The 24,758-nt window shown below is 40.3% G+C and overlaps 1 protein-coding gene and 1 long non-coding RNA gene across 2 annotated transcripts in view; one reads left to right on the top strand and one right to left on the bottom strand.

Moving 5' to 3' along the window:
* PAH (phenylalanine hydroxylase) overlaps positions 1-6,894 on the top strand; it is a 52,386-nt gene extending 45,492 nt beyond the window's left edge. The window contains exons 12-13 of the mRNA XM_084880083.1: positions 1,417-1,532; positions 2,258-6,894. Coding sequence (XP_084736209.1) covers positions 1,417-1,532; positions 2,258-2,301 — 160 coding nt within the window. The 3' untranslated portion in view covers positions 2,302-6,894. The remainder of the gene's footprint in view (positions 1-1,416; positions 1,533-2,257) is intronic.
* A 4,370-nt stretch (positions 6,895-11,264) lies between these two features.
* Positions 11,265-22,489, bottom strand: LOC311620589. Its single transcript, XR_014794713.1, has 2 exons — positions 14,131-22,489; positions 11,265-14,060 (listed from the first exon to the last, which is right to left on the bottom strand). It is a non-coding gene; the product is annotated as an uncharacterized lncRNA (long non-coding RNA).
* Positions 22,490-24,758: the final 2,269 nt, after the last annotated feature.

Raw genomic sequence — 24,758 nt, 5'->3', positions numbered from 1 at the left:
CCTCCTGTGTGCAGAGTGGATACAGAAGTCCCTCCACCAAATCAGTCTCTGAAATCTTATAACCCCTGTTCACTTTATTCTCCTAGACACCTGCAGAACTCGCCCCCTGACCTCCTTCAAATCTTCACCCACATTTAACCTTCTTTGTACATATTTCTCTAACCAACTTAGTTAAAAATCACTACTCATCCCTACCCCAGCACTACTTACCCCCTTCTATGACTTATTTTTCTGTTTTCTACTTAATATGTCTATTATACTATATTATAGGATTTAAGATCCATGAGGATAGAGATTTTGTTATTTCTGTTTTCAACTCTTCTCCTAGCCCTTAGAACATTGCATGACACATAGTAGGCACTTAAACAGTAATTAGCAAATGCACCAATTTAAGATCCATGAGGATAGAGATTTTGTTATTTCTGTTTTATTCTGTTTTCTACTCTTCTCCCAGCCCTTAGAACATTGCATGACACATAGTAGGCACTCAACAAGTAATTAGCAAATGCACCAATCTCAGGATGTGAGTGAGCTCTGGAACTTGGATATCGAGCCACTGTGCTCCACCAGACTTGATAAACTTGGGGAGCCCTACTAGCCTCCCTTATAATTGTCTTAGAAATATAATTTGTGATACCTTTGCATTTTATGGATCATTTTAGAATAGATAATCTTGTTAATTACATTGCTTAACGTGCATTTCTCCCAGACCTAGGAGTAATAAAGAAGAAACAGGACTACTGAAGTCATACTACCTTGGTCTTTTCAGCTTCACAAAATATTGCCAGTATGGCTTTGGTAGACACTTAGCTGCTCCAAGTCTCCGTTTTCTCATCTGTAAAATGGGGGAAATAATAGTACTTTCCCGCTAGAGTTTTTATGAAGATTAAAATAGGAGTGAGAATTATAAAGACTATAAAACAGTAAGAACTTAACATAGTTCTTGCTATAGGGGAGGCACTGGAGCCTGCTAAATTTCACTCACATGGAGTGTTTTCTTCAACTCTTGAGAGCTATATTCCCTCTTTGCACTGATTGCCAAGCATCTCAGAGCTTATTTTTTTTTCTATAACACTCTGTAGCTGGATTCTACTTACTTATTTTATTTTATTTTATTTTGTAATGAGAATTTGGGCCTTATTGTAATCTGGGCTTTTATTATAAACTGCCCCTGTCTTTTTTGAAAGTAGGTGACCAAATAAATATGTGTCTACATGTGTTTATATAGTCACATAGGCACACAAACAGCAAAGGGTTCCCAAGAGGACTTCAGTAAAACTTCATCACATGTCTAAAGCCTCTGTTCTAGTGTTTTCTGTGTTACTAATAGCCAAGTGAAAGGCCATTGAAAAATCTTTCAGAATTACTTTTTCCTCAAATGGTGCCCTTCACTCAGATCTATGGTTTTGGTTTCAGAAACTTTGCTGCTACAATCCCACGGCCCTTCTCAGTTCGTTATGACCCATACACCCAAAGGATTGAGGTCTTGGACAATACCCAGCAACTTAAGATTTTGGCTGACTCCATCAACAGTAAGTAACATACCTTTGAGGCCGCTCTCTTTCCCAGAAATTGAGAGTTGTGTTTTCTTATTTTCACAATAGAAAGAGGAAGAAATTTATTAAATTTCTTGCCATGTTCTTATGAAGATTAAAATAAAGAATGAGAATAAGAATAAGAATGGCAAGAACATGGCATGAATGGGAGTAGTTTCATCAGACCTACTTAATCCAGTGGTCTAGGCTGAGTTATCTACTTAGACTGTGCATTCTCAAACCTACTGTGCATCAGAATCACTTGATAGTTAAAAATAAATAGTCATGGGTCATAGCCCCAGACTACATTTATTAAATATGTGGTGAGGCTTGGAAGTTTGTATTTGTAATAAGGTCCCAGGTGATTCTGACAAAGGAGGTTTGTATGAACCACAGTTTTAGGTTCAGCGGCTTAGCTTCTTGCAAGCATCAGTGGATGGTCAAGTAAAAGAGAAACAGAACAACTGGGGATTTTCCTGGGTGAGAAAACTGTTAACTCCTTCCCTGAGAAGTAGTCTATAGAAAGAGGAAGCCAATTGCATTAATAGCTCTCTTACTTTCTAAAACTTGAAACTATCTAAGCCATGATTGCCCAAATCCTATCACTGTGAGCTCCTTGAGGGTTGAGGTGCATCCCAGTGATTTCCTAGTGCTTTACACATTGTGGACACTTGAAGGGTATGTGTTCATGATATGAGTGGCTCATCTATATTTTTTTGTAGGTGAAGTTGGAATCCTTTGCAGTGCCCTCCAGAAAATAAAGTGAAGCCATGGACAGAACCGGGTCTGTCAACTAAGAATCTGTTGATAGAAATCCAACTACTTCTTTTATTTTATCTGAGAAAGTCTGGAAATCAAACCTTAATTAGAAATGACAACCTTAAGTCACTTTTTTGAACAAGGTGAAGGAGCAACAAATAAGTCTAAATAATCTGAAATGACAACATATTAATACATACCCCAAAGCATAAAGGTGGATCTTTTGGGGTCATCTTTTGATTTTGAGATGATAATAATATACTCTCAACTGAGTTAAAATGAATAATGTCACTTTATATCAAAATTAATTAATCTGTGACCTGCTTCATGCACATATTTACCATAGAGAATTCCTAAAGGAGTATGTATCACTCAATGTAAAATACAAGTCTGTGATCAGAATTGAACTTTGGGGTTTAATATAAATCTTATCCTACAAAAGTCATTTTCTATTTCATTGAACTCTGATTCTAATAACTGCTTTACTGTGTTGCCTATAAAGATATTCTTTAATTCAGAACCCTATTAAAATAGAAACATTAAAATTCATAGTATAATATAAAAACATTTTTGTATGTTTTATTATAACCATAAATACTGCTGTGGAAGATAATACTACTCCCCATCTGGCCCCTACAACTTGCAGTATCATTTTCCAGTAATTGTAAAGTTTGTTTTGGGAGATATTTGGAAGATGCTTAAGATTTATTAGATGTTAACTAAAAGGCTAGCTGGTAGATATTCAGTAAACAGTAATTGAATGAATAAGGAAATACCGTATTTTTCAGACCATAAGACACACTTTTTTCCCCCCAGAAGTGGGGGGAAAAAGTCCCTGCGTCTTATGGTCCAAATATAGCCTACACATATACTGTAAAAAAAAAGTTTTTTTACTTGCCCGGCTCTGTGTGGTCTCTGTGTGCTTGCCCGGCTCTAAAATGGTTCTAAATGCTGCTGTTTACTTTACAGGGTTGATTACATGTGTTTATGACTGTGATGTTGGGTTTTAATGCACATAAAATATTTTAGGACACTATTTGTTTCAGAATCTTTTTTTCTTCATTTCCCTTCTCTAAAAACTGGTGCGTCTTATGGTCCGGTGCGTCTTATGGTCTGAAAAATACGGTACATTATTAAAGAGCAAATGCAAACTTCTAGTTATGTTAAAAATATTTATTGGTTACAAAATTTTGCACATTCAAGTGTTTCTTGGAATGAAACATTTCTCTCACTGCCTTAGAAATATATTAGCTGGATAATCTTGTGACAGGAAACAATGGTCGAAGGATCTGATTTCCAATCCATTGCAGGGGCTCATTGTGATCATCTAAGTCATATCTGAATGGATAGTCAACAGACTTTGACTTTTGTTGGTTGTACATTTCACATGAACACTGGATGTCTGAGAAAGAGTGGGGAGGATAATAATGCCTTAAAAACTGTGCTTTGAAATAATTCTCACACTACAGAATTTAAACCTTTCAACACAGTCCAAATCTATATATACATGCAATATTGTAAGCAATAAAATAATGAAATGTCATTAACATGAAGCTAAACCTGTATCTTGAAAAATATAACTTTGAAGATTGAAATAGAAATTTCTTTGATGCTGAAGGCAGTAGACCTTCATTCCTCTGTTCCCATTTCTAACAGTTGCACCCCATTTTGAAGCTTCCTTTTCCTTCTAGAGCTGTAGAATTACCAGTTTTACAAGCTCCAAAAAGTCAACACTATGCTGCTAATGAATTGTTTTTTTCCATCTGGGAATATTGTGTAGTGCTCATTTTATGTAACAGTTAACATAAAGGAAATTGATTTAAACATCATCATTCTCCAGACATGTTGTTTTACTGAGAATTCAACACAAGAAAACACGACTTTGCTTTGCTGCTCAAGCTTAAGACTTTCCTGCCCAAGTGGTCAAACTTTTTGTCTTTCTAGGGGCAGGAAATCCAGACCAATTTTTAAGATAAAAGTCATTATGCTGGCTGGTGTTGCTCAGTGGGTTGAGCATCACTCTGGGCACTGAATAGTCACCAGTTGGATTCCCAGTCAGGGCACATGCCCAGGATATAGGTTTGATTCCCAGCCAGGGTGCATGCAGGAGGCAACCAATCAATGTTTCTCTGTCACATAGATGTTTATCTTTGTCTCTCCCTCTCTCCCTCCCTTTCTTTAAAATCAATAAAAACATGTTTTTAAGTAAAATAAGACATTGATACCATTATCAATGCCATTTCCTGCTCTGAGCACTGCACTCCAAAGCCAACCTTAGAAATAATTCTTGAAAAACCAAGCAGGACATATTAGTCCCTCAACTATGGATGTGATAAGAAAGCATCCTGTTCTTTTAAGAGTACTGCTCTATCACCACCCATTAAAGGATTATCAAATAAATGTCACCAAAATTAGCCATTAGCTATATAGTTTGTAAAAGAATCAACTAATATACAATGATTAACAATGCAATTTATTGCAATTTCTTGAATCCTCAGTAAAACAACAAATATTTATTTGACCAGCTACTTCCCTGCCAGTTCATTAATGGGACAAGGCTCATTAAAATGATTACTGGGTGGGACATGGGGTAGTGCTTCTGTGGCCCCACTGTGTTGAGCTGATTCAGCAGGTTCTTGTTTCCATCTATGCACCATCCCACTCCTGGACCTCCTTTTCTCTTCCACCATGGGGCTCTCTGAACTAAAAGGAAGAGTCTTTCATTTTTCAGTCCTGGCTTAGAATTTGCTCAGATGGAACCACAAACCAAAGCTCCATTTTAAGAAACTCAAACCTCAGCATTTCAAAGATCCAGTTTCTATTAGGTTAAATTAAAAGCTCCATCTCCTGGACATACAGGCCAGGACAGTGAGTTTTAAGCCAATCCCAGTATTAGCCTGCCCTGGATTTACCAAGAGTAAAGATTAAAATGGCCATGTGCCTTTGAAGCCCTCACCTGTGCTTTGCCACCTACATCTGGAGGTGGGGCAGAGGAGGGATCTGGAGGAGAAATAGATTCTGGCAGAGGGAAGGGTGAGAGACATCAAAATAGCTAAAGTCTTTAAATCTAAAACGGGAGGTGACATTGAGGGAGAACATGAAAAGAAACTTTCAGATTCGCCCAGGCAATGACATACGCTCCAGAGGGCGTGGAAATGGGGTTCTCAGACCTCCCCAGTCAGCAGGTTGATTAAAACCAATTCCCTCCCTCCCCAACCTCCCTTTCTGCCACTGCCAAAGCCCCAGACTTCTCCACCCATTTTAGGGGAAGATGGGCCAGCTGCTCTTAACCTTAAATATCCAGGAGTGGACTTCAGCCAGAACCACGGACAGCTCCCGCCCCAGTTCTTCTGCCCCTCTAGGCTCTGGAGAGCCTCCAGTTCCACTGGAGATGACTGGAGTGTGGCTCCCCAGATAGACCTCCTCTAGCTCTGCTCTCTCCATCCTCCCAGGGTGTCTTGTTAAGAGCCTGGAGTCATGCCTTGAGCTAGGCACCCAAACCTGCTCCTAAGACCAACGGTGCTTGGCCCCAAGTAGAAATTTACATGAATATTTATAATATGAATTTACATGAATATTTATAATATGAATTATCTCCCCAAGTCCAGTTTCAGCCTGTTTATTGATGCCTTAGAACAAAAGCTCAGAGATACACATATTCACTCAGAAGAAAGAGGCCTATGGTTGTATTCTCCTATTTCTTCTGAATCAAAACAGTACAGATGAAGTTCTGTCATTTCCCTGGATTAGCTGGGTGCCCTAACCTCGTATCATTTTAAGGTAGTTTTTGGAATAGTCAAGTGCCACCGAATCCTCAAAACTTTGTTCTTGGAAGCATTTTCTGACTAAGGAGATAACAGAACATGGTGATTAATCAAAAAAGTTGAAGTTGGATTGAACCCCGAGTTTCCCATTCCCTGAATATGTGGCCTCAAGCAATTTATTTACCACCTTCTGCTTCTGTTCCTTCATCAGTAAATTAAGAATATAATAGTATGTGCCTCTTAGGTTTGGTAAGAGTATTAGCTAAAATAAATCTGTAATGTTTAGGAGAGTGCTAAGTATCAACTATCATCACTAATACTATCTAGCAAATGCCAATCAAGGAGCAATGGAAACCTGTTAGGAGCAACGTGGCTCTTTTATGGCAAAAAAACATCCAGGATGGCCAAGAGGGATGGAACTGGAGAAATGGGAATAGATTAAGAAGGCTGAAGCTATACTCTGCCTATTTAGAAATAAAGTTTTGCCATTTCCCTGGAAGTAAGATGAAGGATTTAGAGTCAGACTCCCTGGATCAACTCCTGCTTTATTTACCCTTCCCCAGCTATTTGCACACAAGCTATTGTTATCTCTGTATTTTTTAACAACTAACTGCCAACAATAATAGTCCCCATCTTTTGTGGTGGCTGTGATAAGTACCTACTAAATAGCTGCACGGTTAACCAAGTTAATATTTACAGATAAAGTGATTTCAATAGTGTCTGGCACATAGCTATTATTATTACTACTTTAGCTGTAACTTGTTGAGAAAATCTAAAGAATTAAAAATGCTTTAAACCTTCTGGCTGCTACACAAATAAAAATACTGATAAAACTATATTGGTTATGATGCTTTCACCAGCAAACTAAAAAACAAAAACAAAAACAAACACAAACAAACACCCCCCCCCACACACACACACAGAAAAACTTCAATAAAACAAGCTAAACCTATGAAGAGATTTATTATTGCCCATAACAGTAAGTCCATAGATGTCAAAATCAGGACTCCAGTGCCATTACCCAGGGCTGTGTCCTAAGAGTGTGCTGTCTTTGTCTTCACAGTGACTTCACTCATGCTCACAGGATTGCTACTGCTTGAAGCCAGGTGTTGCTCTTTTGCTGTAGTCTGAATGTTGGTGTCCCCCCAAAATTCATATGTTGAAAACCTCACCTTGACCATGCTGATGCCTTGACCTTTACCTTCCCAGCCTCCATCACTGTTGTGTACAAAGCACCCAGTCTGTGGTATTATGTTATAGCAGCCCAAACAGACATCTTCCACCTAATTGGTCATCTTAAGTCAGGTGCCTACTGCTTAAGTAAACACCATGCAGATTGCCTTCACCCTGGATGTCTGAACTGGTTCTTGGCAAATGTGATATTGTGATTAATTTAGAGTAATCAAGATCAAGGCCCTGCCCTAGCAAGTTTGGCTCAGTGGATAGAGTATCGGACTAAAGCAGTGGTCAGCAAACTCATTAGTCAACAGAGCCAAATATCAATAGTACAACAATTAAAATTTCTTTTGAAAATGTTGAGAGCCAAATTTTTTTTAACTTAAACTACTTCTAATACCACTTCTTCAAAATAGACTCGCCCAGGCCATGGTATTTTGTGGAAGAGCCACACTCAAGGGGCCAAAGAGCTGCAGGTGGCTGGCGAGCTAGGACCACAGGACTAAAGGGTCTGGGTTCGATTCCAGTCAAAGGCATGTACCTTGGTTGCAGGCTCAATCCCTCAATCCCTGGCCCTGGTCAGGGCAAATACAGGAGGCAACCAATCAATGTGTCTCACGTCAATGTTTCTCTCTCTGTCTCTTCCCCTCCTTTCCACTCCCTCTACAAAAGGAGTCAATGGAAAAATATCCTCAGGTGAGGATTAACAACAACAACAAAGATTCAGGCCCTGAAACTTGAGAGTGAGTCCAATGCTGTCTTAGGGTCCCAGCATGAAGCAGATGACATATTAAAACTAGTTAAATAGCCTGACTGATGTAGCTCAGTGATTGAGTTTCAACCTATGAACCAGGAGGTCTGTGAGGTCAGGGCACATGCCCAGGTTTTGGGCTTGATCACCAGTAAGGGTTATGCAGGAGGCAGCTGATCAATGATTTTCTCTCATCATTGATGTTCTTCTCTTTCTCTCCTTTCCTCTGAAATCAATAAAAATATACATTTGGAAAAAAAAACTAGTAACATAAAGAGAATTTACTAAAGGGACTATAAAATTGTGGCAGAGTTTGGTTAACTCAACAAGGAACTGTGCAGGCCAGAGGAAGCAACAAGGAGCCATTTCCATCCTCACTGTGAGGACCGGGAGCTTCTCCAAGAAGGTGCACACAGAGCATCAGAGGGAGAGGGCTGCCACAGATGATCTCTGTTCATTTCCAGATATCTGCTGACAACTGCAATTACTTAGCAACAAAGGAAGCCAGCAAAATACCGCCCTCCCCACCCCCAGCCATACTTTTCTACCACTTGCTGAAAACCACAGAGGAAGGGCATCATTAATACCATTGGTATCCCTCCAGCCCCAGGTCAGACACCTAGGCCCTGGTCAGGGTGCAGAAAAAGAAAGATGCATTTGGAGAAGCAAATGAAATGATATCACGCCTGGGCCACACAGGGGAGAGGAGTTGTATCTAAACAAGATGGTGTCCTGGTGGGAAAGAGGAAAGGAATGCTAGATAGATACCGAACAAGATCCACACCCAGTATCTTCATTCTAAAGAAAAGCATTCTGTTTCTTTTTCAAATATCAATGGTCTAAAGTTGCAGACATCTCTTATTTGTAAGTAAAATCCAATCCATCCTCAAGAAGTTAACACAGGCTGAGCTGCCACCACTTGATGAGGGATTCAGGGAAAGGGGGTGTCCAGATCTTTCAGGGAAAAGTGAAGAAATCCATCCCCATGAGGGATTGCAAAGGGAAGTGGCTGTTCCCTGGACAAAGCCAAAGAGGACAGCCTAATGAGGCCGAAGCCCGTTATGTGGTGCAATTTACTGAATCGTGTTGGCTGCCTTGAAATGTTTCAAGGCAATTTTTTTTTTTGTAATACATGATTAGTAGGGAAACATTTGGATGTTGCCATTTTCCAAAGAAAACTTGACTACATTTAGTAATTGAGAAAAATGTTCTCCTTGGAAAGTCTCATATTTCTATGCAAAGTGGTATCCTCAGTCAGAGTTTACACAAGGTATTATTGCCTAATGCATGAGGATCACTAATTAGTTCTGAACTAAATGTCAAGATAAACAAACACAATCCCCAAAGGACTTCAAGAAGCTCTCTGATTAAGTGGCACCATCCGAGGCAAAGAGAATCTAGCCCTGTGGTTCTCCATACTGGCTGCACATTAAAACTATGTGGGGGAGCTTAAAAAAAAACAAAAAACCCTCTACATCCAGACTCCACTCCATAGCAATTAAAAAAATGTTCAGTGAGGTCTAGGCATGGGTACTTTTGAAAATCTTTCCAAGAAATTCTAACATTCCACCAGGGTTGAGAATTTCTGGCTTGTAAGGTACTCATGTCACTGATGGATGCAGCATGTTGAAATCAAATGGATCAGTTGCTTTGCTGATTAACTCATTAGTTCAATCCAAGAAGCCATCCTGGCACGTGGAGCCTGTGGCTTTGTTTTGCTGTGTCTATCAACCAGATATTGAGCAGCACAATGGAAGGGTTAGAAATGGGGCTCTGAGGTCAGGCTGTTGGGGTCAAGTTCTGAGTCCCCTCGTGGGCTATGTGATTTGGGGAAAGTCACTTAACCCTTTGGATGAATAGTTTCATGATCTGTAAAATGGGGGTAATGAGAGAAATTATAAGATAGATTGTATTGAAGATTAACTTGGAATTAACTTCATGCCTAGAAAGGTCTTAATGTAGTGCCTAGGACAGAGTGAACTCTCAGTAAATGCAAGCTATTAATTGTCTAGATTTTAGCCAACGGGGAGTCTCCCTATGTTTTGCTCACATGGCTGTGTAGAGTTCTCTTTGGCATGGGGATGAGGAGATGAGCAAGTTCAAATAGCTGGACCTGTGACCCCTTCCAGCTTGGATTCTATGGGTCTATGAGATGCTTTGGAGTCACCCTACGTGAAAGACAATGACATTAACAACAAGTAGAAAACTACTACTATTTCAGCCAATGAAAGCCAGTATTTATTGAGTGTGCCAGGCACTAGGTTAGGCACTTTACAGCTTCTCTTCATTTAATCACCATAAAAATAAAACCGATCATTTGCTTTGCTAATGAAAATAGAAAATATTCCCCACTTTACTGATGGGGATCCTTTGGCCCCAAAATGATGAATAACTTTCCTAAAATATTCCAGCTAATAGCTGAGTGAGTTAGGGTTCAGACTGGGTCTCTCTGGCTTCAGGGCATGTTTGGTCAACGGGGCCATGTTGCCTTCCTTAACAACATTCCTCAGTGTTGGGGCTGATGTAACTGCTTCTCTTGGAGAAAGAGAAAACAAAATCCTTGCTGAACAAATGGGGCCACTTCCCAGGGATGGATCTTCCTTAACTAACTTATTTTTTTTCTTGGAAAACACAGATTTAGAATACTGTGTTTTCTAATTCAGAAAACATTAATGTTGGCCCAATGTCCCCACTTGAGGGGGTGGGGGTGGGGGGCAGGGAAAGGGGAATCACAATGATTTTGCTGCCCTGCCAGTGGCAGGTAAGAATCAGGTTCTTAGTGGTTATAAATCAACTCACATTAACATCTTAGACATGGAATGTGAATAGCTCTCCACTGCTAATCACCTCCTCCTGCTGAACCCAATGAGAGTGAGTCCTCAGAGGAGCATTCAAGGCATATTTGGCCTTTCTTTCCCCAAAACAATACCTGCTAGCCCATTTTGCAGGATAACAAAAAATTCCATGGGGAAACCATTCTCTTCCCAGGGAAAGTTCTGGATCCAGGAACACTGCCCCAGCCTAAATCCAGCACAGACATCTGTACTCCAGACCCAAATTGTCCAGCAGGTGGTGATGTGTCCGCTGGGCTCCCATCAAGGAGTATAAAGTGAGAAAATTGTCTTTTCATGGGGATAGTGCAGAGCCTTGGTTCTTATTGCTCACTCTCCCTGCTAGTATATGTTTTATACTTAGTATTTAATAGAGCTCTTCTGCAAATCATTTTAAAGCATATTAACATAATATGTTCTAGATCCATCCATGTTGTTGTAGATGATAAGCTTTTATTCTGTTTGTGGCTGAGACATTCTGTTATAGGTATGTACAGCATTTTCTTTATCCAATCATTTTTTGATGGACACTTGGGTTGCTTCCATATCTTGACTAGTGTAAATAATGCTAATACAAAATAACATTGCACATACTAGTAAACTGTAACTAAAAAATGAAAACTAAAAAAAAAAATTACCCACCCCTCCCCCCCAGTATGAAACACATCTTAATGGGAAAACTGTTTGTTTACTTACTCTTTTTTGTATTTAAATAATATTTTTATGTGTGCTTTTGTACATTCATGTACTATCACAGTAATCTAAAATAATTTCTCACAGGTTTATTAGGACAACAGACATGGAATTTTTCTTCCAAATTAAATTAAGAGAGGTATAAATTAAGGAAATTTAATAAAAGTTGCTGTGTCTTTCTGGTATTTTTGGGTAAAGAAGACAACCGTTGGGTTTAAAGTAAAGAAATAGTGGCCTTGACCTTATTTGTGAGTTGCTTTCTCATGTTCACATGAGCATGTTAGGCTAATATGTTTATTACTCTTTTTTAAAGTTTATTTTTTATTATTTTCAGTATTACAGTATTACTATTTTCCTTCCACTTCCCTCCTCCACACACTCAAATACACCTATGGAGAGCATGGCTCTTAGACTTTAGGTTTGTGATCAAGATCCTTCTGTCCACCTGGGGGCAGCAGATCCTTATCTACAGAAGCATCTCAAAGGAAACAACTGGCTTTTCAAGCCTTCCCCTCCCACCCCCTCCAAGAGGGGTTAATCCTCATGATTTTTAAAAAATATTTTTTCTTTATTGATTAAGGTATTATATGTTTTCAAGCTTCTTAAGCTTTGGGAGTAGTGTTTCCTAAATGGTTAACTTCATAAATATTAATACTAAAATACTATATTTGAAGAGAGGATTCCACATTCAAATAAGTTCGAACTTGGCTTAAGCCAAGTTTAAAGTGACCTTCCTGCAGGAATTATCAGAATCTGTAATATGCTTTCACGATACAAAATCAACATTAGGGCATGCTCACACTGACTGGCCCTGCGCCGAGTGTGTTACCTGCAAGTTAATAGTAACAGGTAGGCCTGTTACTATTCTCCAGCTCACAGATGAAGAAACAGGCACAGAGCTCAGTTTCAAATGTAGGCCATGCAGCCACAGAACTTGCATATTTGACCATTACACTGTAATGCTTTGCCATGTGAGACTCCAAGGGGGGATTGTAATAGTCAGTGTTTTCCAAATATATTTGGTTTTGGTGCTCTTTTGCTCTTCTGGTTGACACAGAAGACTAGTGTTTAATAGAGCACATTATATGAAATACTTACATAATGTGATGATAAATGTCATTCCTTTTTTATTTTTTACTGTTTTTTTGTTGTTAATCCTCACCCGAGGATTTTTCCCATCAATTTTTAATGAAAAGGAAGGAAAGAGGGAAGGAAGGAAGAAAAAAGAAAGGGAAAAAATATACACATATGCAGTAGAGAAGACTAAAAGTCTACCAGCTTCCACAGGGAAGCTAAATATAGTGTGGAATGTTCTGGAAAAATACAGAAATGCTCACCTCTTCATGAGAATCCAAAAATAAGACTGAGATTCTAAATAATGTTGAAGAATTAAACTGAAGTACAAGTGGTGCTTCTGGTTAACTCAAGGATTTTTTTTAGATTGAAGTTCAAGCAACTAAGGGATCATCTTTTTTTCCCCCCATATATTTTATTGATTTTTTACAGAGAGGAAGAGAGAGGGATAGAGAGTTAGAAACATCGATGAGAGAGAATCATTGATCAGCTGCCTCTTGCACACCCCCTATTGGGGATGTGCCTGCAACCAAGGTACATGCTCTTGACCGGAATTGAACCTGGGACCTCTCAGTCTGCAGGCCGACGCTCTATCCACTGAGCCAAACCGGTTTTGGCGGATCATCTTTTAAGAGGCCAGATGCCAGATAAGCCTGGTGGTTAATTTAAGCAGGATTTTCTAAACTTTAATCATTTATATGCTAACTTCATGATTTTTTTTCCTATCAGGATAACACTGCTATGATTTATCTACCAGTGGCCCAGTGCATGAAATTCATGCGGGGGGGGGGGGGGGGGGGGAAGGGCGTTCCCCTCAGCCTCCTGTCCCTGCATCCTCTCCAATTGGGGACCCCTTGGGGGATGTCTGACTGCTGGTTAAAGCCTGATCGCTCCAGAAACCTGGGACCACTGGCTCCTAACCACTCATCTGCCTGCCTGCCTAATCACCCCTAAATGCCTCTGCCTGCCTGCCTGATTGCCCCTAACTGCCTCTACCTGCCTGATCTCGCCCCCAGCTGCCCTCCCCTATGGCCTAATTGCCCTCAACTTCCTTCCCTTGCCTGCCTGATTAGTCTAACTGCCTTCCCCTGTTGGCCTGATCTTGCCCCCAACTGCCCTCCTCTGCCAGCCAATTTGGGTCTGATTGGTCAGTTTCTATGCCAGTCAGTGTCTCTGGGCCTATCAACAGGGCCTAATCAGAAAGTCAGGGCTGATCAGCAGCCACTGTGGAGGCCTAGAGAGAAATGGGGAGGGCACCTCAGGCACCATGGGACTAATGGAAGTGTGGGGGTGGCATGGAGGTGGTGCCTGCACTTGTGATCACTTGCACACTTTGTTTTATACAACAGCATGTGGCAGTGGCTGTGAAGGGCAGAGCTGAAGCAGCGCACAGCTGTTGCCGTGGCGACACAGGACTCAGTTCCTCCTTCAGGCCTCCCCAGAAACAGCTCGGGGAGGGTACCTCAGGCCCTCAGTTCTGAGAGGGCACCTCAGGGCAGCAGCTGTGAAGGGTGCCAGGGCAACCCCGCTCTGACTGCAGGACTGACTTCCTGTTGGTCAGCCTTCAGTCGAGATTGGTCGTTACAACCCTGGGCTTTTATTAATAATAAATATATAGGATTATTCCCTATAAATTGTCTTACACATTTGTATAAATTTATCTTTTAAAAGCTTAATATCTTAGAAGTCATGGTTGAGAAGAGATAATTTTTTCTGATTATAAATTTAAAAATAAAGAAATAATTGTCTGTGTTCCACCTAAAACTAGTATGTGTACCATTCTTTGGGAATGCTTTTCTATATGATAAAGACATACCAGTGTTGTGAAAAAAAAATGGCAGAATTGAGGCTGAATTAAAGAAGGTGGAAATAAATTTGAAAAATAAGATTAACAGTAAGAGATGAAATATATCTATCACTTCCTTCAGGAACAATTTCAAAACCTTTTCATAGATTGTTCTAAAAATATCAGTTGTTCATCCTGACTGGATGTTCAGTAGGCTGGAGCATCATCTCATACACCTAAAGGTTGGAGCTTCAATTCCTAATCAGGGCACATACCTAGGTTGCCAGTTCAATAACCTATTAGGGAGCATACAGGAGGCAATTGATTGATGTTTCTCACATCAATGTTTCTCTCTCTCTCTTTCTCTCTTTCTCTCTCTCTCTCTCTCTTTCCCTTCTTCTCTCTCTAAAATCAATTTAAAAATATCCCGGGGTGAGGACTAAAAAAAACTCCAGTTCTTTTTTTTTTTTTTTTTTTTTTTAATTCAGTGATTATCTACTTTGATTTAATAAACAGGTTATCTTTTTCTTAGTTCTGCTGATAAAAGCAATAAATATGTCAATTGTGTTTTATATAAAATTGTCAAACCAAATGAATGATCATTTGTGGAATATTTTACTAGTATTTATGGCAATTTATATGGTAGTTTTGTGGTACTTTAGAAATCAATTTTGAATTATGAAAAACTTACCTTTTATTCTAACATGTTAACAATATATTAATATACTCAAAGCCCACTTCATCAATTCACAGATTACTCATGGCACCAAACATTCTTCCATATTGGGGTGTGAAACACGGATAAGTAAACCTGTTCCAACAACCTATGAACCAGCAGGTTATTTGATAAAAGCAAGAGACATTCTCTGTAGCAATAGCATACAATAAAATTTTCTATGATGATAGAAAAGTTCTATATCTGCATGTATAACAGGTAGCTATTGACTTGGAATTGGCATAACCAAAGCCCAAAGCATGAGTAATGATAGTCACATGCAAATCATCTAATGGAATAATTACAACTTTACCTGAATAATGTATGCATTTTGAATTATTTTCTCTCTGGACCCCAAATAGATAGAACAAAAGCTAACCTGATTTTTTTCAAAATCACATACCTGTCTCTCTCAATAATGTCATTTTCAGGTTTTCTAATAGGTTTATATTCTATTTATTATCTTTATTGTCATTTGGTAGCAGTAAAAAAATTGCAAAAGCAACGAGTTCATTCATTTGAAAAAGTATTTGAAAGCCCACTCTTGGCAGGATCTGGGGATGCCATGCTAAATAAAATAGACATGGTTCCTGCCTTCATACTTAGATTCCAGCTGGGTAAGGCTTGTTGGTGTTGTAAAGCTTTATCCAAGAGACAACAGCCTCATGAGAGCATTGCTTGGTAATCCAGGAACTAAGGTACACAGAAATCCTTACACATCTGTACTTAACTCTAGTGCCCATGTAGGAAGAAACCAAACTAAACCAGAAAATGAGAATCAATTTGCAAAATGTGTTTTCTCTCTTCTGCTTTCTAAGAAATGACCCCTTTCTCAGAGTAGATTACATGCCCCAGGAGATCTTAACTTGGTGAACTCCCTCTCTTCCTTCCTCCCTTCCTCCCTCCCTTCCTTCCTCCCTCCCTCCCTTCCTTCCTCCCTTCCTTCCTTCCTTCCTTCCTTCCTTCCTTCCTTCCTTCCTCCCTCCCTTCCTTCCTTCCTTCCTCCCCTCCTTGAAATTTGTGAAGAGACTTTTAAAATCATCACGAATGTATTTATTTTTTTTGTATAACTTTTTGTTGATGTATTTTTTGTTGATGAAGCCATGCAGGTTTAGGGAATTTGTTGCTCTATAATTCCATTGGAATTTTTAAATCAACTGAATAGGGAAGCCAAGGATTGAATCTAATTAAACATTTACTCTCTCACAAATAGATAATCTTAAATGATCAAAGAGAGCCAGCCGTATACCTCTGCGATACTAGTCAATTTCGTGTGCTGGACCAGTGATTTTCAAACTTTTTCATCTCATGGCCCACATAAACTAATTACTGATATCTGATATTTTTTGATGATCTGACAAAAATAGCCTGGGGTGTGATGACTCACCATGACCTGCCCTAATAGGAATTTATGATGAGTCATCTGTGAAGTTATTTTCCATAGAACCTCTTTTTTTCATTCATACAACCTTTTGGTTTCTTTGCCTTTTGAACTTTTTTCTAAATACATTAATCCAAAATAGTGGATGTAAAATATATAGTATGTTCCAAGTACTAAGCACCAGGCACTGTCCTAGGTGCTGAGGAATCCATGGTGGGAAAATCAGACAGCCCTTGTCCTAAGTGTGCTCAAGGTTTATCTCAGAAAAGGGCAAACAAGAATTTAATTTCAGTTCTGCCACTAACAAGCTGTGTAAGGCAGTTCACTTCTATAGATTTATATTTTCTTATTTTAACTGCTAGTTAAGCACAGCCCCTCTAGAAGCACCAAGGGTCTTAGTGGTGGGGTACCATCTACATTGACATTTCATTGGTGCTTGTGTCCTTGTCTTTCTACCAGTCAAATCTTGTGTAATTCAGAGCTAGTCTATGCCAGACCAGTGAAAAGGTTGTCTTCACATGGCCCCACCCAAGGACCTCTGGGGCCAATTACATCAGCCTTTTCTCAATTTTTTTTCCTCCAAATTAGCTCTTAGGTGATCTGGCTATGTGAGGGGGTAACATCTATGACCTCATGGATGTGATGGCTCCAGCAGAAACTCCAGGGAACTGAGTATCCCACTACAATATTTTTAAGGGCTTATAAAGGGGTGAGGGCAGGGTGTCCCTCTGCAGTGCTACCTGCACATACAAAAACAAAAACAAAAACAAAACATATTCCCACAGATTCAAAAAGATTCACTTCCAGTTGGCCGTGTGGCCCACTGGTTGAGCATTGACTTAGGAACCAGGAGGTCATGGTTCAATTCCTGGTCAGGGCTCATAACAGGGTTGTGGGCTTGATCCCCAGTAGGGGACAGGCAGGAGGAAGCCAGTCAATGATTCTTATCATTGTTGTTTCTAACTCTCCCTCTCCCTTCCTCTCTCTGAAGTCAATAAAAATATTTTTAGAAAATTAGTCACTTCAAAAACTGCCCCAGGGATAAAACTAATTATGATGGTACACTAGTGGGATAGATAGAATGGTGCCTGTGGAAAACGGTGATATTTGTGGACATTAAGTGTTGGGGAGCACATGAGAGTTGGTTGGAAAGTTTGTAAGGAGGACATTCCGAGAAAAGAGAAATGTGAGGAAGGCCGCCTGCCCTGTTTATTGGAATTCTGACTTAGGGGAGTGCCAAAGGTAGTGCCCTTAATTATTCCTTGACCTTTTTAAATAAGTCTGTGTATTTGCAGACCCCCCCCTCCCCCCAGTATTTACCGGAATCCTCATATTTAATCTCTGGGTTTCCTTGCTTAAAGGACATTACAAACACATGTGTCCTTCCAATATTACTTAACCTACTGATTGTATCTAGAAGTTAAACTTTATTTCAAACTGCTGTTACAATAAAAGCCTAATGAAGCAGGCAATTGAGGTTGTCTGGTTCTTTTATACAGGCAGTACCTTAGCCCTCTCTTTCATAGCAAATGTTGTGTCAGAGTAATTTCATTCATCAGTGCTCAGGGTCTACTGGTCAGCCCCAGCAATTAAAGGAGAATATGCATTCTTCTAATTACAAGTCTAACCTATTCTAGCAAATTCTGAAGGGAGCATTTTTATGAACATTTAGGTTTAACCTCAGGTCGATCTTCCATTACTAAATTATCATAGTCCAGAATACATACTCTGGGCTACATATAGGGAATGATAATCATAGTTAATAATATTTATATTAGTTGATTTAACTAGTATATTTTGAGCAACTACTATGTGCTTGGCATCATGGATAAATGAAGGAGTATACTTAGAAAATTGATGAATATTCTGTTGAAACTCTCCCCTGAGCCTTCCCATAAGATTCCCACCTTCAAGAGATATATTAAAGCCTCAAGACAATGGACCCAGCTTGAGTTCTCCCTCTAGGGAGCAGGCCCCTCATTCCCTTCCCCTTCCTCTTCCTCCACAGGCATGCATTTCCTAAACTCAAAGGGACCCCATGAGACTTGCAGCCAGGAGAGCAATGGAAGTTTGTCCAGGCTTATCCCTTGAATTTATCCCCCAGGCCTCCTTTTCTATGACTTCTCAGAGAACTAAGACAGCCCAGCCTAGGCTCACCTGTTATTTCTTCTGTGCTAATCCATTTCCTATTTTATTGTCTCAAGCTTTAATAAGTGTTCTCTCCTACTCACTTGGACTCCTGTTGTGAAATTTTTCCTGCACAAAGTTGAAAATCCACACATTACCGGCTGGTGCTAAACAGACCCACCAAGGCAGGTCCCCATTCTGGTAACATGAGTTCTGAAATGTATTGGAAATCTCTAGAGACAGAGCTTGGTGTTAAGAACTGATTCCTATAAAAATTAGATGAAGAACCCCTGAGACATGTGCCCAAGATGTTTAGGCCTGAAAGTATATTGAGACATGGGTGGAATTTGTCCTCATTGTGGTGTGGCACTCAGGCCATCGACCCTATTTCCCTCTTTCTGAAGAGAACTAGATATGGAGGGGGTGGCTGTCCATTTCACCCACCCTGACTAAGAAAATGTGCACAATAGAAAGACATCCATTACCCCGGGGCTGGCCATCGCCTCCTTAGCAACAACAGCCGTGTACACACTCACACACAAACACTGCACCAAAACAGGCAAAGGTCACTCTCTCTGGGCACTTCCAAGAATGATCTCAATTTTTCATAAAACAATGTTTATAAATGAGATAGAATCCTGGAGCAGTCCGGGAATAGAAATAACCATTTTATGAGGCTTCCTGCCATTACATTATTACTTGTTTGCTTCAAATGAGCAAAATACAATGTGCAGCCCACCCCTTTCAGAGCCAAACAGATCTATTTGCAAAGGCTCCAGGCAAGCACGTCTGAATGGGAAGGTATACTTGATACTAGTGGGGCTTCTATTCATGACCTTTTCAAGACAGAGGATGTGCCCTATTCATCCTTTATCTCAGCACCTAGCACAGTTCTTAGCACAACATAAGCATTTAAGAAATTATTTTGATGAAAAAAATAAACTGCTGAACAAAATACTGCAGATCCAGAGACATAGAAGCATGGAACAAACCATGGAATCGCAGAGGGAATGGGGGGGGGGTGAGTGGGCTGGAAGAGATCAACCAAAGAACTTGTATGCATACATGGATAACCCATGGACACAGACAATAAGGTGGTAAACGCCTGGGATAGCGAGTGGGGGTGGGCTAGAAGAGGTTAGTGGGGGAGGAGAAAGAGGGGGAGGGAAAGGGGCCATATGTAATACTTTCAATGATAAAGATTTAAAAGAAAAAATAAATTATTTAGATTGCTGAATGAGTGAACTTGTGACTGGGTCAATGAATGAAAGAATGGATGAATAATCTGATACACTTCTGAGCCCTCGTTATATGTCAGAGCTTTAGATGTGAAAGGCATCGAAGACGTGTTCCATGTTCTTCAACCCTTTTCCAGCTCTTATTGGCATTTCCTTCAGTCCCTTAGGGCCTCCATGCTGCTCGCTATAGCCGTGGACACAGGCTGCTCTCCAACCCTCACTCCAGAATTTACTTTCCCTCTTTACCTATAAAAATCCCCATTACTTTAGCCCTCAGGAATGTAACTGGTTGGCATGAAGAAAAGCACTTGATAAACTAAGTGCTTTAGCTGAGGTCCCTCAGAGGCAGACCCCAGGGCAAGGATTTAAGTTCACGTGCTTTATTTGGAAAGAGAGGTGGAAGGGAAGACAGCCAGTAAAGGGTATGTTAGTAAGCTATGGGCAACTGGACCTTATGGAAACTCTGAAAAATGGTGTGGGGAATATGCTACCTGACTTCAAGATATCCAGCCTGGAGGGAAAGGAGCTGGGCTTGTAAACACCATCTCATCAGTGGTTGAGGTGTGTTGATTCTTAAGCACTTCATGGTTTCTTTGCACTTGGGGTGCAGCCACGGTGGAAAACAGAATGGAGTTTTCTCAAAAAAATTAAAATGAAACTCCCATTTGACCCATTAATCCCAGTTCTAGGAATATATGTCAAGAAATCAAAAACACCAATCAGAAAGAATATATGCACCCCTATGGTCATAGTTGCACAATTTACAATAGCTAAGATTTGGAAATAGCCTAAATGCCCATCAACAGATGAATGGATTAAAAAACTGTGGTATATCTATACAATGGAATACTAAGCTGCTGTAAAAAAGAAGGAATTCTTACCATTTGCAACAGCATGGCTGGAACTGGAGAATATTTTACTAAGTCAAATAATCCAGTGGGAGAAAGATAAATATCACATGATCTCACTCATTTGTGGAATATAATGCACAACATAAACTGATGAGCAAAAAATAGATCCAGAGGCATAGAAGCATTGAGTAGACCATCAAATCTCAGAGGGAAGGTTGGGGAGGGTGAGGAAGGGTAAGAGATCAATCAAAGAACTTGTATGCACGCATATAAGCATAACCAATGGACACAGACAATGGGGGGTGAAGGACTGTGTTGAGGGGCAGGATGGGCTGGGAGAGGTCAATGGAGGGAAAAGGATACAATGTAATACTTTCGACAATAAAGAATTTACAAAAAAGACATATCAAGTGTCCGTCCTTCCTAAACTATTGCTCTATGCTCTCTATGAGGGTGGTATTAGTCAGATAATCCAATCCATGATATATTATTACTGACATGTGTGGTGGGTTTACTATTAGTACTATTATTGTTATTATTACTAAAATACATTTTTTTGATAATGATGATAGCACTTTATCTTTGCAGACAGTTTTGTGGCCTTCAAAATGTTTTATTATTAATTTCCTAAAGGGGGAACTAAGACTCAGATTAATTAAGAGATTTGTCCAGGGTCATCCAACCAATTAGTGGTAGAGCTGGAAATAAAATTCAAGTCTCTTGGCTTCCAGTTTATCCTTTTTTTTTTTTTTTTTACTACATATCTCACAGTTGGGAGGAAAAGCCTAAGAAAGTCCCTGAGTAAAAAAGCTTGAGGAAGATGGATGACCCGAGAAAAAGGACTTACTCCATGGTGTGTCCCAATGTGACCTAGACAGACTTTTAGTTCTTCCCAGCAGAATACCCATCCAAGAAGACCAAGGGGCTGGGTCACATTTGGTCTGATTCCTGAGTTTTAAAGAAATTCAGAAAAATAAATATTTATTTATTTCCAAACAAACCAGTCTGGGTTCACAATCAAGGCTGCCATCTCTGGGTATGTTTGGCACCCCAGGTGGTAGATCATATGATAGGCATGTACCTTTATATATTTATTATTAAAACTTCCTGACAGATGGCAGTAAAATATCTTGCTCTAACAAAACCAATGTATCATGATAATTTTCTAAAAGTTGGAAGCTAAGAGTCTGGAGGAGAAGAGATCTTTTTTTCTAATTCACTCAAAGCCAAATAGGTGAGTGAGTGTCATGGGCACAATCTAGTGTCGAGATAAATGGTAGATATAGAATAGAAATGTGGACCTGGCTGGTGTGGTTCAGTGGTTGAGCATTGACCTATGAACCAAGAGTTTGATTCCAGGGCAGGGCACATGCCTGTGTTGTAGGCTCAATTCCAGGTAGGGGGTGTGCAGGAGTCAGCCGATCAATGAATCTTTTTCATTATTAATGTTTCTATTTCTCACTTCCTCTCTGAAATCAATAAAAATGTATTTAAACATAATAGAAATTTGTCTTTCATTTTTTTCACTTGTTGATTTATTTATAGTTCATTCATTCATGCATTCTGTATTAATTTAAAAATCAAGTCTTTGGCCGGGACCGGCTTGGCTCAATGGATAGAGCGTCGGCTTGGGGACTGAAGGGCCCGGGTTCGATTCCGGTCAAGGGCATGTACCTTGGTTGTGGGCATATCCCCAGTGGGGGGTGTGCAAGAGGCAGCTGATCAATGACTCTCTCTCATTGATGTTTCTAACTCTCTATCTCTCTCCCTTCCTCTCTGTACAAAAATCAATAAAATATATTTTAAAAAAATAAAAATAAAAAAAATAAATAAAAACCAAGTCTTTGAAGAATAGTTTGTGCTAGACATTCTACCTGACACTGGGTTGCTCGAGACCAAATTCCTGCTGTCAGACCACTCAGTCTGTGGAAGAATCAGACACGTAAATAAATTACCTTGCAGTAGTGTAGGGTTTCATGGGAACCCAGAGGCAGGAAACGTAACCCAGCCTTGCATGGGAGTAGACACACGGAAGAAAAGGGAGAGTGACAGTCATTTTCCTTTGCAAGTGGCATGAGGGTATTCAAGGCTGAAAGAGCAGCCTGTGCAAACCCCTGGAGGTAATAGACTGTGTCCTCAGCACTGACATTGGCTAATTGAAATCTAATAGGCAGGCACCATCATTCTTCCTGCTCAACAGATGAGGAAACAAAGGCACAGAGAGATGGGTAACTTGCTCAAGGTTACACCACTGATGAAGAACTGACCTAGCACTGACCTGACTTTCCACTGGTCTGTGGACCCCGCCCTCTGTGTCTGAACCCAGTTTGGTCCCTGGGTGTGAGTTCAGGGATGCCTCAGTGCTTGGGGTGCTCTGATTCAGGGCCGGCTGTAAGAACGTAAGTCCTATCTCTTCTTTAGCTCTAGCTGGTGACGCCACCTTTTCTTCTGGTTGCTTCCCGAAATCCACTGCCCAGGCCCCCAAGGGGCATATACCTAACACACTGTGGGCATCCTAGGAAATGACTCATCTTTCTCATTCCACATCTGGACTGACTCCAAAGACATTTTCCAGAAGTTGCTTTGTCAATTTTAAGACTCAATTTCCATCCGCTTGTTTTGTTGCTATGAGGCTCTTCTCTCTAAATGTTGAGTGATGGGAAGGGTGCACCTGGAAACTAAATTCCAGATGTTTGAGGGCTCTGGTTCAGATTCGTTCCAGTTAATCACGAGCTTCTCTACCGTGTTATTGTCTTAGTTCAGCTCCAAAACAGCTGGAAGAAATGCATACATTTCAAACAATCTGTTACATGCTCTCTCAGAACTTATGGTCTATTGGGTCAAAGTCAAAATTTATCCTATAGGGAATATTAGAGTAAATTAAATGAAAACGGCTGAAAAATAACTCATTCTGTAAGCGTCATTAAGTGTAGTATCCCATTAAAATCATGTGCTAATTCTTGCCACTGTACATAGCATTTGATGGAATGAGCAGAAAGCACTATTTTTTTTTTCTCTCTCTATCTTGGGTTCAACAATTATTTAATCAATAGTTGAAAATACTCAACTATTAAAATACCAGATCATTGCACACACAAGTTACAAAATATGTTTTAGCAAACACTATAGTATTTCCATGCAAAACATAGCAAAAAGATCTCAATAAAATGTCCCTTCTGAAAACCAGTTCATGTGGGTTTTGCTATTGATCTTGGCGGGCAAAGACCTGTCTGTTACTTTGGTTCATTTGTCGTGTGCATGAGTTCCCTTGTTGGATAGGCAGCTGATATGGTGGAAAGGGTACTGGCCTGGGAGGCAGGAGGGTGTAAAGGGAAACTCAATGCTACTGTTACCCAACCCTTTACTTTGGGTACCCTGGTTTCTTATCTAAAATGGATTGGACTCTATGATCTCTGAAGACACTCATTCACCCAATTCCATGGTGAAACAAGACCAAAGCTTTGATACTGGTATAAACAGACAGGCAAGCCTCCAGGAATCGTGCATTTTATTTTAACCAGGGCTCCAAAAACTTGCCATAAACAGTCTATAGGTGAATAGGCATGGATGTGTCCCATTAGCAGAATTTATAAAAACAGGTAATGAGCAGGGTTTGAACAGTGGACTCCAGTTTGCAACCCCTGAGGTGATGGCTATAATAGAGGGTTCAGGTGACACTGTGGACAGAGCTGTGGCCTATCTCATGGAAAGGCCACATGAACCTGCTCCAGGCCCACCTTGCAAAGGCCAACAAAGCCACTCCCCCATTCTGCCTCCGAGTGACCAGAGAACAGCCTGTGTGTACTTGCTTCTCCCTCAGGGCTAAGAGAGTTAAGGAGGCAGGGGCAGCCACGACAGTTCTTTCTAGGGAAACTATTTGGACTTGGGACTTTGCTCTGCCACACAGCTGGAGTTCATTACTGCTGAAGTTTTTTAAGTTGAAAAGTTTTATTTAGGCCCCTGCGAAGGTTTTCTCAGGCCAGGAGTGAAAGCCTGTGCTCACAGTGCAGCTGACACAGCCAAGGGTGTCATCAGCCTGGCCCCTGGGCCACCACTCCTTGGCCCTGCTGGCCCTCC

The sequence above is a fragment of the Pipistrellus hanaki genome, assembly GCF_964339955.1.
Source record: "Pipistrellus hanaki genome assembly, chromosome: 3".
NCBI classification, from domain to species: Eukaryota; Metazoa; Chordata; class Mammalia; order Chiroptera; family Vespertilionidae; genus Pipistrellus; species Pipistrellus hanaki.
This window is presented reverse-complemented; position numbering and strand designations above follow the sequence as displayed.